Genomic DNA, 15,927 nt, shown 5'->3' with positions numbered 1-15,927 from the left:
ATGACGTGCTCTGGTCTGTACAGATGTAGTTGTGGACGTCTCCTCGTACGTCCTCTTCTGTGTCCTGCTAGAGTAGTGTTGGTGTAGAGTCTCTAGATCTGTAGACGCTACGCGGTGTGAGTGACAGTCCGCCGTTCTACGTCCGTAGTTACATCGTACACCTGTGAGTGTATGTGTAGTAGGACTCTCACGATCTACCCGACAGTCCGTGCCTCTGAGTCCTGCTAGATTAATTAGCAACTAGTGAATGATCGTTTCTTGTCCTTAGATGATGTATAGTAAGTGTAGACTCACACGTGAAATGCTGGAATACAACAGGTTGTATACCTCCACCGAAGTGACAGGTGCTAATGAAGCAGGTGTAGTACGCTAGCCAGTGAATTTCGTGAATAGTACAACATCTGTGGTGTGTGTCGAGTAGACACTCTCAGGTGACCGACATCGCGAGCCCCTTGCGATGGATGTTGTGTCGGTTCTCAGACGTGACGTTTCCCTTTACCTGTGTCACGTCTCTTGCCTGCATCAATCGTCAGTTCTCTTTGTCTTGTTCCGCATGAATGTGACGTCTCTCCGTGAGGCGTCGCGCTGCTTCCTGTCCTGCTAGATTGTTAGTTGCCTTAAGACGTCTCCCGGATACATCTGACCGTGTTCCAGGGAGGAGAGGAACCAGACGCAGGTGTTGCGGGCGCAGCAGGACGAGGCCTACCTGGAGTCGCTGAGAGCCGACCAGGAGAAGGACCGGAGGAAGAAGGAGGAGCAGGACAAGGTTCAGGCGGAGGAGGAGAAGGTTCGGCAGACCGTCCTGGCCGAGGAAATGAGGAGGAGGGTGAGAACGAGGGGTCTTTTAATACTCTGTCCTCTCTCTCGCTCTGCCTACATTAAAACCGTTCCTTATCTTGGTTCTATGTTATTTTAATAATTAGTTGTTGACTGTGGATAACATATTCTGTGTTTTTAGACGTTGGAGGAAGAGAAGGAGCTTAAGTCAGAATGTCTTCCCCCCGAYCCCCCAGCAGACGACCCCGACAGCGTCAAGATAGTTTTCAAACTGCCTAACGACACCAGAGTAGAGAGGCGGTTCCTCTTCCAGCAGTCTCTGACGGTACGAACACAGCTCTGCTCTCGTCAACTTACAGGTGGTGGCATTTTAACTGGCCTGGTGTTTACCAGTGGGGGCTTGACTCCCAATTCTACACCTGTGGTGTCATTTTAACTGGCCTGGTGTTTACCAGTGGGGGCTTGACTCCCAATTCTACACGTGTAGTGTCATTTTAACAGTTTGTTTTAACTGACCTGGTATATACCAATGGAACGTATATAAAAGAGCACCCATGTCTCCCTCTGTGTTTCCAGGTAATATACGACTTCCTGTTCTCATTGAAGGAGACCCCGGAGAAATTCCAGATAGTTACAAACTTCCCCCGCCGGGTTCTGCCCTGCCTTCCCACGGAGGAGCAGCCCAACCCACCCAGCCTGAAAGAGGCCGGCCTCAGCCGTTCCGAGGTCCTCTTTGTTCAGGACCTCACAGAAGATTGACACCTAGCTAACCTTCTCCTCAACCTCCACCATGAGGAAAATAACTGTTGTCTCTTTTTTTTCGTTGTTTCTTCACCCATATTTTTTTTTGTTTAAATGGCCGTTGTGCACAACAAGGGATCACTGTCTGAAATAACGAAACTCTAACACAAACATAATTTAGCCCTGTTCTATCCCCCCGGCCGTCTCGCCCACCATGATACCTCCTCCTCTCTCCTCCAGTTTAATTTGGTTGTGTTTTAAAGGAGAGCAATGTGAACTACCCTCCCTGTACATACGTTAGCTATTTAAAGAACAAGGCTGAAAAAGCACTACCTTTTTTTTCTTTTTTTAAATATTCAATCAAAGTTGACTCTATAATGTAATTGTCTTTGAAATGACCAAACAAACGAGGGCCACAGCTTTGACGTGTGGCTTTACCTGTCTCTAGTATAACAGTCTGCCTGTGGTGATTTTCATAGATGCCTATTTCTCCTGTAACATCGGAATGGGCTGGTCATGTTTAAGATGTCATTTTCCAACAACTATAAATTAAACATTTTTAAAATGTTGTGGTGGTTTTCATTTTGATAATGTTACTGGCTGTCAATGCTCTGTTCCCATCGCCAGCTTTCTTGGTCTAAAATCTCAGCCTTCCTATCAGCCCACAAACTCTGCTAACCTGGAAATCATGTCAGTTTAAATATTTTTATAGGTACGCTATAAATACAAAAGTATGTGTGCACCCCTTCAAATTGGATTTGCTGACAGGTGTATAAAATCAAGCACACAGCCATGCAATCTCCATAGACAAACATTGGCAGTAGAATGGCCTTACTGAAGAGCTCAGTGACTTTCAATGTGGCACTGTCATAGGATGCCACCTTTCCAAGAAGTCGATTTGTCAAATTTCTGCCCTGCTAGAGCTGCCCCCGGTCAACTGTAAYTGCTGTTATTGTGAAGTGGAAACGTCTAGGAGCAACAACGGCTCAGCCTAGAAYTGGTAGGCCACACAAGCTCACAGAACGGTACCGCCAAGTGCTGTAGTGCGTAAACATTGTCCTCTGTTCCAACACTCACTACCGAGTTCCAAACTGCCTTTGGAAGCAACGTCAGCACAATAATTGTTAGTGGGGAYGTTCATGAAATGGGTTTCCATGGCAGAGCATCCGCGCACACAAGCTMAAGATCKCAAWGCCAAGCATCGGCTGGAGTGGTGTAAAGCTCGCCGCCATTGGACTCTGGAGCAGTTGGAAACGCGTTCTCTGGAGTGATGAATCCCACTTCACCATCTGGCAGTCCAACAGACAAATCTGGGTTTGGAGGATGTCAGGAGAAAGCTACCTACCCTAATGCATAGTTCCAATGGTAAAGTTTGGTGGAGGAGGAATAATGGTCTGGGGCTGTTTTTCATGGTTCGGGCTCTGACCTCAACCCCATCTAACACCTTTGGGAATTCAGACTTTGGAATTCCCGACTGCGAGCCAGGCCTAATCGTCCAACCTCACTAATGCTCTTGTGGCTGAATGGAAGCAAGTCCCCCGCAGCAATGTTCCAACATCTAGTGGAAAGCCTTCCCAGAAGAGTGGAGGCTGTTATAGCAGCAATGTTCCAACATCTAGTGGAAAGCCTTCCCAGAAGAGTGGCTGTCTCTTATACACATCTAGATGTGTATAAGAGACAGGTCTAACTCCATATTAAAGCCTTCACAGAAGAGTGGAGGCTGTTATAGCAGCAAAGTGGGGGACCAACTCCATATTAACACCCATGATTTTGAACTATGTTCATCCTGATCTCACAAGATCACATTCCTTTTCTCAGCACAGTATGAGAGCCTAGGGCTCTGGTCTAAAGTAGTGCACTATATAGGGAATAGTGTTCCATACTAGCATTCATGACAACTTTCCGTGAACTCTAATGGTGATTGCAGCGAAAACAGGCAAAGGGGCGGTTGTAATATTGGTATACATCATACGTTTATTAGTGAACAACACTCTCAAATCAGCCACGATAAAAAATAAATGATTGCACGACTCGGTAAAGCAGAACTAGCAACTTTCAGTTTAAAAAAGTACAAATCTGAAAAATGTCAATCAGTATACAGGTGTGTATATATATAATACACTATAACTAGTTAAATGCTACAAACAATATGATTCCAATGGAATGAAAACATAGCATTAAGAACCATTTTCCTAATATACATATATATAATATATTAGCTATTATTTTTTATCTTTTCAAAATCCAAACATGGRAAAATTGAGGTAACTGTAAATGTGCAAGTACCAAAGCAAACATCTGGTTTCTAACACCGAACATGCCCCTGGCCCGTTGGGTGGGAGCCCCCCTAGAAGCTGGAGGGAGCAGTAGGATCCGTAAACAGACCACTATTCCCACCACAGCAACACATCATTGGAAAACAGTGGAAATCTACGGCGCAACCACGAAATCAAATCCTAAATAAAAATGATTTTAAGCTGCTTATTATTGGAACACCATTTTCTTCTATTTGTTTTCCTTTGCACCACACAAGCTGTGAGATTATTCATTAATTGGATCACAGAAAAGACAAGATTCTATTTTTTCATTCGTCGTTATGTTTTGATTTTAAAATGACTTCAGCCTTTACAATATGGTCATTAAAGCCTGCCAAATAGATGTTTACTCCCAAAACCACGACGCTAATGTTTCAATAAGTGAATTTTWAAAAAACGATCTAGATGTCAAATCTACATTGWGAATAAAGTAGGAGGTTATTAGTTTGACTAACTTTTTTATTTATTAAATGTCCTTTAACTGTGTTGAATGTAACMGACCTTTTTAAGGCTATTACCATAGCAACATGCTCTAAGAATCCCTCCGATCAGATCCACATGTCAAAACAGCATCATACCTAAATCAGATCAGAATGGTTTTTCACTATGGCTTTTCAGTGACCTAAAGTTCCAGACATGTTTATTATCCGAGGCAATAATAACATAGCAGACATACTATAAAACAAACAACTTTAAAATCCTGGATTTCTCCCCAGTTCCTAGTCCAGACCACTTTTAATTTTAATAAAAGCGCAAATAAAATCTTGTAGTGATTCAGTTCTGTTAGAAACGTGTGCAGTACAACGCATGGCAGTTATCAGCTGAGCAGTAACGGAACTCCATCTGAAGAACGGACCCGAAGCCAACTAGAGCTAGCTAAAAAAAAGTTGGGACTTGGTAGGACATGCATATTGTGCACCGTTAAATAGTCCACCGTCCCCCATGGCTAGATATCTTTCACGGAAAATACACACTTGGTTTTATTATATATTTTTTTAAATCATGCAAACACCTTTAGAGTGGTTTCAGGAAGTGGTTTTTAGGTAGGATAGTGTGCATCAATGGCACGTTTTAAAATTGATTCACAACCGTTATGTAAGTGCGCATGTCTGTACGTGGTGTGGTTATTGTTCAAGAACACAAACTAAATGTATGATTACATGATGCAATATCCACTACTCTGGCAAAAAAATATTACAATTCAAACAATTATTATTATTATTACTAGTATTTGAATAGATTACATTAATATGCGTGGGCTGAGGAAAACAACCAAGAAAAATTCAAATCCACCACCAATCGTTTCATGGTATCTGTCCCATTAAAACAGTCCGTTTTCCTTTATTCTTATATACTGAGAAGCCCTGAGGGAATTTTATTTTATATATGCCAGTGGACAGATATGTACACAGATTAACTCTCAAAACTGGGTTTTACTTTAAACTCATCAAGATGGCTTTTTCTTCTTTAAAAGGTGGTAACACACGTCACAAAGAGACTCACATTCGCTATAGAAAAACATGGCAAGGTCCTTTTACACAAGAAAGCAAAGTGTCCATCCGAAAAGGTACATCTGCCTCGCAGTGCTTATTGGGGCAGTTGGGAATAGAAAGGAGGCTCCCTACTCACACAACACTTACAAAAGACACCCGGACTAACATTTTATATATATTTTGTTTTCACCCCAACAACATTCCTTTTTGGGAAATCTGAACAAAGATGACYACAGTCCCAAGTGGAACCCTATTACTATATATAGTGCACTAGTCCCTATGGGCCCTGGTCAAAAGTAGTGCACTACCCTATGGGCCCTGCTCAAAAGTAGTGCACTACATAGGGCACAATTTGGGACACACCCCTATAGATGTCCAACAGTATCACTCTACCAACACCACTCCCCCCTCCCTCCATCTTCGTCTCCGAACCCCTTCCTGTTCTGATCATCACTGTGAAAGTAGTCAGCTCAGCTGGGACAGAGCGTCTGTCTTGTCAAGTCACTAGAGATGTTTACAACAGGGAGTTATAACATTCTTTTGTCTTCAAAAACAAGACGATTATCGAGAAGCTTTCACACCGAAGCTATGCAACAGACAAACACTTCATCTTTTTACAACACCATTAGTTAGCACGGCCTAACAACAAGACCTGACCAAGTTAAGTTGCCTTTAGATTAGAACACATACCATTTAAATCACACACTTCCATGTTAGTGCTCTGACCTCGTCCTTCAACACGTTGTCTCTAAGATAGCTAAAAACCAATAAATAACACCATTTAAAAACTATACTCTTAAAAACAAGTGGAAATGACAAAGGGATTTCTTTTCTTTTTAAAGATTAGTAAGTAATAATAGGTTTGTGCTTATCAAGGTCTTGAGAAGGCATATCTGAAATCTTGAAAGAGTATATATATATATTTTTTATATATACATGTAATATTGAATATTTGGCTCACAAACAAAGAGATAAAAGCCTGGTTCTTCCAAAAACAGGAAGAAAAATGTCCACGTTAAAACCCATCACTCATTGCACATACTGCTTTATAAATCAAGCTCCACAGCAGCAGTCAGTCAGTGTGGGTGATGCTGGGGTAGTGAAGGCCCCCTCACCGATGCAGAGGTGCAGCAGAACCCCCCCCTCTCTCTGGGTGAGCCAGCATTCCTTGTATTTGTTTGCTTGTTTTTTTTCTTCATTTAAAATGTTGTGCCCGATACTTGGTTAAAATATTGCTAGTTTAAAATCAACAGTCTATGCAAATCCTTCAGCGCTGCCCAGAATCTAGCAGACTCTCTCTCACACACAGGTTTTCCCCAGAGGGCCAAGGTTGGCAAGGAGGATGGATGCGGTCATTGTGCAGAAAGGGCAGATGACTTCACAGAGAGGCAGTGCTTTGTCCCCTTCTATCCTCTCTCCGGGGGCCAATCTGAGGACCCTTCACCAGAACGACAAAGTAAACTCCACAGCATAATCTCTCCTCTTCCTCCACTCATCCATCCCTCCGTCCAGTCAGTTGTGTATCACAGTGTGGAACAACAGGGAGGAACGGATATATCCCCAACAGGTCGGTGGTGGACCATCCTTCTCAGTGCCAGATGAGTCCATAACCTCAGGRTAATTTTAACCACAGCAAGTCACACTTTCACAATAGCATTAGCAGATTGAAAAGGGAACACAAACAAAAGGGAACGAACTATTGAAATCATCAATACATTATTGCAAAACATACATTATTAACAGGTCACTTTGCCCATCAGTCACCTACACAAACATGCATCTATGACAGTCAGTCAGCCAGACTTCTCCTCCAAGCCAGTGGAATGGTCTCGTCTCCTACAGTACTATGACAGTAGTCAGTCCAGGACTTCTCCTCCAAGCCAGTGGAATGGTCTCGTCTCCTACAGTACTATGACAGTCAGTCAGCCAGACTTCTCCTCCAAGCCAGTGGAATGGTCTCGTCTCCTACAGTACTATGACAGTCAGTCAGCCAGACTTCTCCTCCAAGCCAGTGGAATGGTCTCGTCTCCTACAGTACTATGACAGTCAGTCAGCCAGACTTCTCCTCCAAGCCAGTGGAATGGTCTCGTCTCCTACAGTACTATGACAGTCAGTCAGCCAGACTTCTCCTCCAAGCCAGTGGAATGGTCTCGTCTCCTACAGTACTATGACGGTCAGTCCAGCCAGACTTCTCCTCCAAGCCAGTGGAATGGTCTCGTCTCCTACAGTACTATGACGGTCAGTCAGCCAGACTTCTCCTCCAAGCCAGTGGAATGGTCTCGTCTCCTACAGTACTATGACAGTCAGTCAGCCAGACTTCTCCTCCAAGCCAGTGGAATGGTCTCGTCTCCTACAGTACTATGACAGTCAGTCAGCCAGACTTCTCCTCCAAGCCAGTGGAATGGTCTCGTCTCCTACAGTACTATGACGTCAGTCAGCCAGACTTCTCCTCCAAGCCAGTGGAATGGTCTCGTTCCCTACAGTACTATGACAGTCAGTCAGCCAGACTTCTCTCCAAGCCAGTGGAATGGTCTCGTCTCCTACAGTACTATGACAGTCAGTCAGCCAGACTTCTCCTCCAAGCCAGTGGAATGGTCTCGTCTCCTACAGTACTATGACAGTCAGTCAGCCAGACTTCTCCTCCAAGCCAGTGGAATGGTCTTCGTCTCCTACAGTACTATGACAGTCAGTCAGCCAGACTTCTCCCTCAAGCCAGTGGAATGGTCTCGTCTCCTACAGTACTATGACGGTCAGTCAGCCAGACTTCTCCTCCAAGCCAGTGGAATGGTCTGTCTCCTACAGTACTATGACAGTCAGTCAGCCAGACTTCTCCTCCAAGCCAGTGGAATGGTCTCGTCTCCTACAGTACTATGACGGTCAGTCAGCCAGACTCTCCTCCAAGCCAGTGAATGGTCTCGTCTCCTACAGTACTATGACGGTCAGTCAGCCAGACTTCTCCTCCAAGCCAGTGGAATGGTCTCGTCTCCTACAGTACTATGACAGTCAGTCAGCCAGACTTCTCCTCAAGCCAGTGGAATGGTCTCGTCTCCTACAGTACTATGACAGTCAGTCAGCCAGACTTCTCCTCCAAGCCAGTGGAATGGTCTCGTCTCCTACAGTACTATGACAGTCAGTCAGCCAGACTTCTCCTCAAAGCCAGTGGAATGGTCTCGTCTCTACAGTACTATGACGGTCAGTCAGCCAGACTTCTCCTCCAGCCAGTGGAATGGTCTCGTCTCCTACAGTACTATGACGTCAGTCAGCCAGACTTCTCCTCCAAGCCAGTGGAATGGTCTCGTCTCCTACAGTACTATGACGGTCAGTCAGCCAGACTTCTCCTCCAAGCCAGTGGAATGGTCTCGTCTCCTACAGTACTATGACGGTCAGTCAGCCAGACTTCTCTCCAAGCCAGTGGAATGGTCTCGTCTCCTACAGTACTATGACAGTCAGTCAGCCAGACTTCTCCTCCAAGCCAGTGGAATGGTCTTCGTCTCCTACAGTACTATGACAGTCAGTCAGCCAGACTTCTCCTCCAAGCCAGTGGAATGGTCTCGTCCCTACAGTACTATGACAGTCAGTCAGCCAGACTTCTCCTCCAAGCCAGTGGAATGGTCTCGTCTCCTACAGTACTATGACGTCAGTCAGCCAGACTTCTCCTCAAAGCCAGTGGAATGGTCTCGTTCCTACAGTACTATGACGGTCAGTCAGCCAGACTTTCCCTCCAAGCCAGTGGAATGGTCTCGTCTCCTACAGTACTATGACGTCAGTCAGCCAGACTTCTCCTCCAAGCCAGTGGAATGGTCTCGTCTCCTACAGTACTATGACGGTCAGTCAGCCAGACTTCTCCTCCAAGCCAGTGGAATGGTCTCGTCTCCTACAGTACTATGACGGTCAGTCAGCCAGACTTCTCCTCCAAGCCAGTGGAATGGTCTCGTCTCCTACAGTACTATGACAGTCAGTCAGCCAGACTTCTCCTCCAAGCCAGTGGAATGGTCTGTCTCCTACAGTACTATGACAGTCAGTCAGCCAGACTTCTCCTCCAAGCCAGTGGAATGGTCTCGTCTCCTACAGTACTATGACGGTCAGTCAGCCAGACTTCTCTCCAAGCCAGTGGAATGGTCTCGTCTCCTACAGTACTATGACAGTCAGTCAGCCAGACTTCTCCTCCAAGCAGTGGAATGGTCTCGTCTCCTACAGTACTAGACAGTCAGTCAGCAGATTCTCCTCCAAGCCAGTGGAATGGTCTCGTCTCCTACAGTACTATGACGGTCAGTCAGCAGACTTCTCCTCCAAGCCAGTGAATGGTCTCGTCTCTACAGTACTATGACGTCAGTCAGCCAGACTTCTCCTCCAAGCCAGTGAATGGTCTCGTCTCTACAGTACTATGACAGTCAGTCAGCCAGACTTTCCTCCAAGCCAGTGGAATGTCTCGTCTCCTACAGTTTTAACCGTGTTGAAGTATTCCTATTATTGTCCTGCTGATTGAACAACGTGTGACGGCTCTCTCCGCTCCACCAGGTCCTTAAACACCCCACCCCCACCCCCATCACCATCTCCCATGCAGGAAACTCCAACTTCCCTCTGTCACAAAGAACTAACCAAAACCACAAGATAACAACAAAAAAAATGTAAAACTTGTAAACGTAAAAGCCCTACGACGATAGCAACATATGTTAGGTCACATTTTGGAATCTGCAACACTGGGGCAGGCAGAGGAGCAGATCGAGGAGGTGGATCAATGGCTATCCCAGGCAGACAGACTGACAGGACAACTCTGTGGCTATGGGTTGGTAGCAGGCAGAAGCTTTTTCATCAGACGCAGCAGTAGAAGCACAGCAGAGGTACGACCGAGGGAGGGGCTTCAAACATACAATCTTAGATTGCTTATTGTTGTTGAGGTGGGGCAGGAGTAGTTGTGGGGGGGGGGGGGGGCGCAGGACACAGGCAGGGTAGGTGGCAGGCGTCCCCAGGCAGGCGCTAAGACAGACAGACAGACTCTGTGGGTTTAGTTTTGTGCTGCTTTCCAATCAAAGATCCAAAAGCCTGGGTATCACTCACTCCACCTCGCGGTGCACCTCTGACGCGTTCGCCCGGCAGATTGGACAGTGCGATTGGTCTAGAAGGAAGACAAAAACGAAAAAATAATAAATAAGTGTTAACCTGTCCATCGCACTTGGGCTCTGGTCACAGTATGAACTATTAGGGAATAGGGTGCCACCCTGGTTAAAAGTAGTGTACTATATAGGGAATAGGGTGCCACCCTGGTTAAAAGTAGTGTACTATATAGGGAATAGGGTGCCACCCTGGTTAAAAGTAGTGTACTATAATAGGGAATAGGGTGCCACCCTGGTTAAAATAGTTGTACTATATAGGGAATAGGGTGCCACCCTGGTTAAAAGTAGTGTACTATAAATAGGGAATAGGGTGCTATTTGAGACGTACACTGTAGAGTTAACGATGGATGGAATGGGCTTACCTTTAACCATTTGTCGACACACTTAGCGTGGAACTCGTGGTTGCAGGGTAATACCCTCAGTAGCTGCCTACACTCAAAGTCACTAAAGCACACAACACACCTAGAAGAGAGAACAGAGTATCACACAGAGCATCATCAGGTTCTGAAATACTGCATGTTTAAAAGGACAAGACAGTTACGATGGATGGATGGATGGATGGATGGATGGATGGATGGGCTGAGCGATACAACCAAAATATCATATCACAATATTGTTCACAGTATTTTATATTATTTTATGTTTTTGAACTAGCCTACCTGGTTAAATATAGGTGAAGTAAAAAATGGCTAAATTAAGGATATTTGTATATGCTTAATTTCTTTTTTTACTTCACCTATATTTAACCAGGTAGGCAAGTTGAGAACAAGTTCTCATTTACAATTGCGACTTGGCCAAGAATAAAGCAAAGCAGTTCGACACATACTAACAACACAGAGTTACACATGGAGTAAAACAAACATACAGCCAATAATACAGTAGAAAAATAAGTCTATATACAATGTGAGCAAATGAGGTGAGATAAAGGAGGTAAAGGCAAAAAATAAAAAAATAAAAAATATATATTTAAAAAAAATAATAATCATCATTGTCATCATCATTGTCCATGAAAAGGAAGCTAGGCTAGCGAGCAAGTTTCCTGAACAAAAATATAAAACGCAACAATTTCAATGATTTTATTGAGTTAATGTTCATATAAGGAAATCAGTCAATTGAAATAAATWAATTGGGCCCTAATCTACAGATTTCACATGACTGGGCAGGGGCACAGCCATGGGTGGGCCTGGGAGGGTATAGGCCCACCCACTGGGGGAACCAGGCCCAGCCAATCAAAATGAGTTTTTTCCCACAGGGCGCGGTGTGAGGGGGCAGAGCGTGGTGTGAGGGGGCAGGGCTTGGTGTGAGGGGGCAGGGCTTGGTGTGAGGGGGCAGGGCTTGGTGTGAGGGGGCAGGGCTTGGTGTGAGGGGGCAGGGCTTGGTGTGAGAGGGGCTTGGTGTGAGGGGGCAGAGCGTGGTGTGAGAGGGGGCAGAGCGTGGTGTGAGAGGGGCAGAGCGTGGTGTGAGAGGGGGCAGAGCGTGGTGTGAGGGGGCAGGGCGCGGTGTGAGAGGGGAGGGCGCGGTGTAGAGGGGGCAGGGCGCGGTGTGAGAGGGCGGGGGGGCGCGGTGTGAGAGGGGGCAGGGCGGGTGTGAAAGGGGAAAGGGCGCGGTGTGAGAGGGGGCAGAGCGTGGTGTGAGAGGGGCAGGGCACGGTGTGAGAGGGGGCAGGGCACGGTGTGAGAGGGGGCAGGGCGCGGTGTGAGAGGGGGCAGGGCGGGGTGTGAGAGGGCGCGGTGTGAGGGTGCAGGGCGTGGTGTGAGAGGGGGCAGGGCGCGGTGTGAGAGGGGGCAGGGCGCGGTGTGAGAGGGGGCAGGGCGTGGTGTGAGAGGGGGCAGGGCGCGGTGTGAGAGGGGGCAGGGCGCGGTTGTGAGAGGGGGAGGGCGCGGTGTGAGGGGCAGGGCGTGGTGTGAGGGGCAGGGCGTGGTGTGAGAGGGGCAGGGCGCGGTGTGAGAGGGGGCAGGGCGCGGTGTGAGAGCGGGCAGGGCGCGGTGTGAGAGGGGGAGGGCGTGGTGTGAGAGGGGGCAGGGCGTGGTGTGAGAGGGGGAAGAGCGCGGTGTGAGGGGAAGGGCGCGGTGTGAGGGGCAGAGCGCGGTGTGAGGGGGAAGGGCGCGTGTGAGGGGCAGGGCGCGGTGTGAGGGGGCAGGGCGCGGTGTGAGAGGGGGCAGAGCGCGGTGTGAGAGGGGGAAGGGCGCGGTGTAGGGGGCAGGGCGCGGTGTGAGGGGGCAGGGCGCGGTGTGAGAAGGGGCAGGGGCGGGTGTGAGAGGGGCAGGGCGCGGTGTGAGAGGGGAGGGCGCGGTGTGAAAGGGGCAGGGCGCGGTGTGAGAGGGGCAAGGGCGCGGTTGAGAGGGCGCAGTGTGAGGGGGCAGGGCGTGGTGTGTGAGGGGGCAGGGCGTGGGTGTGAGGGGGCAGGGCCGCGGTGTGAGAGGGGGGCAGGGCGCGGTGTGAGAGGGGGCAGGGCGCGTGTGAGAGGGGGCAGGGCGCGGTGTGAGAGGGGACAGGGCGTGGTGTGAGAGGGGGCAGGGCGCGGTGTGAGAGGGGGCAGGCGTGGTGTGAGAGGGGCAGGGCGTGGTGTGAGAGGGGGCAGGGCGCGGTGTGGGGGTGCAGGGCGGGTGTGAGAGGGGGAAGGGCGTGGTGTGAGAGGGGCAGGGCGCGTGGTGAGAGGGGGCAGGGCGCAGTGTGAGAGGGGGCAGGGCGCGGTGTGAGAGGGGGCAGGGCGTGGTGTGAGAGGGGGCAGAGCGTGGTGTGAGAGGGGGCTTGGTGTGAGAGGGGGCAGAGCGTGGTGTGAGGGGGAAGGGCGCGGTGTGAGGGGGCAGGGCCGGTGTGAGGGGGCAGGGCGTGGTGTGAGAGGGGGCAGGGCGCGGTGTGAGAGGGGCAGGGCGCAGTGTGAGAGGGGGCAGGGCGTGGTGTGTGAGGGGCAGGGCGCGGTGTGAGAGGGGGCAGGGCGCGGTGTGAGAGGGGCAGGGCGCGGTGTGAGAGGGGGCAGGGCGCGGTGTGAGAGGGGCAGAGCGCGGTGTGAGAGGTGGCAGGGCACGGTGTGAGAAGGCGCAGGGCGGCGTGTGAGAGGGGGGCAGGGCGCGGTGTGAGAGGGGCAGGGGCGCGGTGTGAGAGGGGCAGGGCGGCGGTGTGAGAGGGGGCAGGGCGCGGTGTGATATGGGGCAGGGCGCGTGTGATATGGGGCAGGGCGTAGCGTGAGAGGGGGCAGTGCTTGGTGTGAGAGGGGGCATGTAGCAGGAGAGGGAAATATAAAAACGGACATTACACGTGCCGGAGTTGCGTATCACATTTAACAAACCAAATAAATACCGTTGTAGAAGGTGAAGTAAAAACCCAAACGCGATCCGTGCATCAATACCGGTATATGTAAAATACGGTATACCGCCCAGCCCTATTAACCAGCCAGACAGATAGACGGGTGAGTGGAAGAAGAGAACAGAAGATTATCTTACAGCGTTTGTTCAGATTGATGGTTGTCGAGGTTGACCTGTAGGATGGAAGCTGTTCAATGTCTGCCTTGGTGATTCCTCGTGGTTTAGCCTCTCCCAGTCTTTCAGCCAGGTTCAGTAATGCCTGAGGGGGGGTGTGAGAGACATACATATTTAGGGACAGTTGTTTTTTGGTTTATTTTTTTATTTTCCAGCATTATCCACTAGGTTTGGAAATAGTCCTAGGAAATGGTCTTTAATTGACACAAGTTGTCTGTAATCAATTAAATAATGTCTGGTTGTGAGTGAGTGTTTGGTGGTGGTGATGGGGGTGATGGGGTCCCCTTAAACAGCCCATATTGACCCATTTTTAAACTAACAACTTCTGTTGGAGAAGAACAGATTGAGCGAAGTGAGGTATTGAATCACTGAAACTACAAATACTATTCTCTTGCCAAATAATAGGCTTTTTACCATTAAGGTTCGTAGAGCTACGCCTCTCCTGCTTACGCGAAACCCCCCCCCCCCACCAAAACATCATACACAACCAGGTTTCATTGGATTGTGTTCTAGATAAAGACCATTTCCTAGGATTTTCCTACCTGCAGCAAATCTAGTGGATAATGCTGGAAGACCCCCCCCCCAAACAAACAAACATCCAAACAACTGGCCCTGATACACGTGCAGATACAAACACACGTAGAATAAAAACACAGAAATACACAGAAAGAAAAATCACAGTGTGTTTTCTAAGTGTATTGATGACCTCTCACCTCATAGTTTCTCCATCTCCACATCATATACATTCAGGTCCAGACTGATGGCTGGTCCCACTGCTGTAGGAGGCACAGGAAGCATCGACCTGCACAGAAACAGAACAGTCACAAATCAAAGTTTATTTGTTACGTGCGCCGAATACAACAGGTGTAGTAGACCTTACAGTGAAAATGGCCGAATGCAACAGGTGTAGTAGACCTTATAGTGAAATGCTGAATACAAACAGGTGTAGTAGACCTTACAGTGAAATGCTGAATACAAACAGGTGTAGACCTTACAGTGAAAATGCTGATACAAACAGGTGTAGTAGACCTTACAGTGAAATGCTGAATACAACAGGTGTAGTAGACCTCACAGTGAAATGCTGAATACAACAGGTGTAGTAGACCTTCACAGTGAAATGCTGAATACAACAGGTGTAAGTAGACCTTACAGTGAAATGCTGAATACAAACAGGTGTAGTAGACTCACAGTGAAATGCTGAAATATAACAGGTGTAGTAGACCTTACAGTGAAATGCTGAATACAACAGGTGTAGTAGACCTTACAGTGAAATGCTGAATACAAACAGGTGTAGTAGACCTCACAGTGAAATGCTGAATACAACAGGTGTAGTAGACCTTACAGTGAAATGCTGATACAACAGGTGTAAGTAGACCTTACAGTGAAATGCTGAATACAACAGGTGTAGTAGACCTCACAGTGAAATGCTGAATACAACAGGTGTAGTAGACCTTACAGTGAAATGCCTGAATACAACAGGTGTAGTAGACCTTACAGTGAAATGCTGAATACAACAGGTGTAGTAGACTCTACAGTGAAATGCTGAATACAACAGGTGTAGTAGACTTACAGTGAAATGCTGAATACAACAGGTGTAGTAGACTTACAGTGAAATGCTGAATACAACAGGTGTAGTAGACCTTACAGTGAAAATGCTGAATACACAGGTGTAGACCTTAACAGTGAAATGCTGAATACAACAGGTGTAGTAGACCTTACAGTGAAATGCTGAATACAACAGGTGTAGTAGACCTTACAGTGAAATGCTGAATACAACAGGTGTAGTAGACACCTTACAGTGAAAATGCTGAATACAACAGGTGTAGTAGATTCCTATACAGTGAATATGCTGAATACAACAGGTGTTAGTAGACAACTTACAGTGAAATGCTGAATACAACAGCGGTGTAGTAGACCTTACAGTGAAATGCTGAATACAACAGGTGTAGTAGACCTTACAGTGACAAATGACCTGGAATTAAAACAAGAGGTCTCAGGATGCTTAAAG

At 47.8% G+C, this 15,927-nt stretch overlaps 1 protein-coding gene and 1 pseudogene across 1 annotated transcript; one reads left to right on the top strand and one right to left on the bottom strand.

Annotated features, from left to right (window-relative positions):
• Window positions 1-2,087, top strand: part of LOC112074844 (FAS-associated factor 2-like) — a 4,769-nt pseudogene extending 2,682 nt beyond the window's left edge.
• Window positions 2,088-9,741: 7,654 nt separating this feature from the next.
• Window positions 9,742-14,717, bottom strand: LOC112074849 (RING finger protein 44-like). The gene is given in 6 exon segments (XM_070440697.1): window positions 9,742-10,442; window positions 10,799-10,902; window positions 13,884-13,917; window positions 13,920-14,004; window positions 14,633-14,641; window positions 14,643-14,717. Coding segments are annotated over 6 exon segments (369 nt in total). The 3' UTR covers window positions 9,742-10,380.
• Window positions 14,718-15,927: the final 1,210 nt, after the last annotated feature.

Source organism: Salvelinus sp. IW2-2015, unplaced genomic scaffold, assembly GCF_002910315.2.
Source record: "Salvelinus sp. IW2-2015 unplaced genomic scaffold, ASM291031v2 Un_scaffold2846, whole genome shotgun sequence".
Lineage (NCBI taxonomy): Eukaryota > Metazoa > Chordata > Actinopteri > Salmoniformes > Salmonidae > Salvelinus > Salvelinus sp. IW2-2015.
This window is presented reverse-complemented; position numbering and strand designations above follow the sequence as displayed.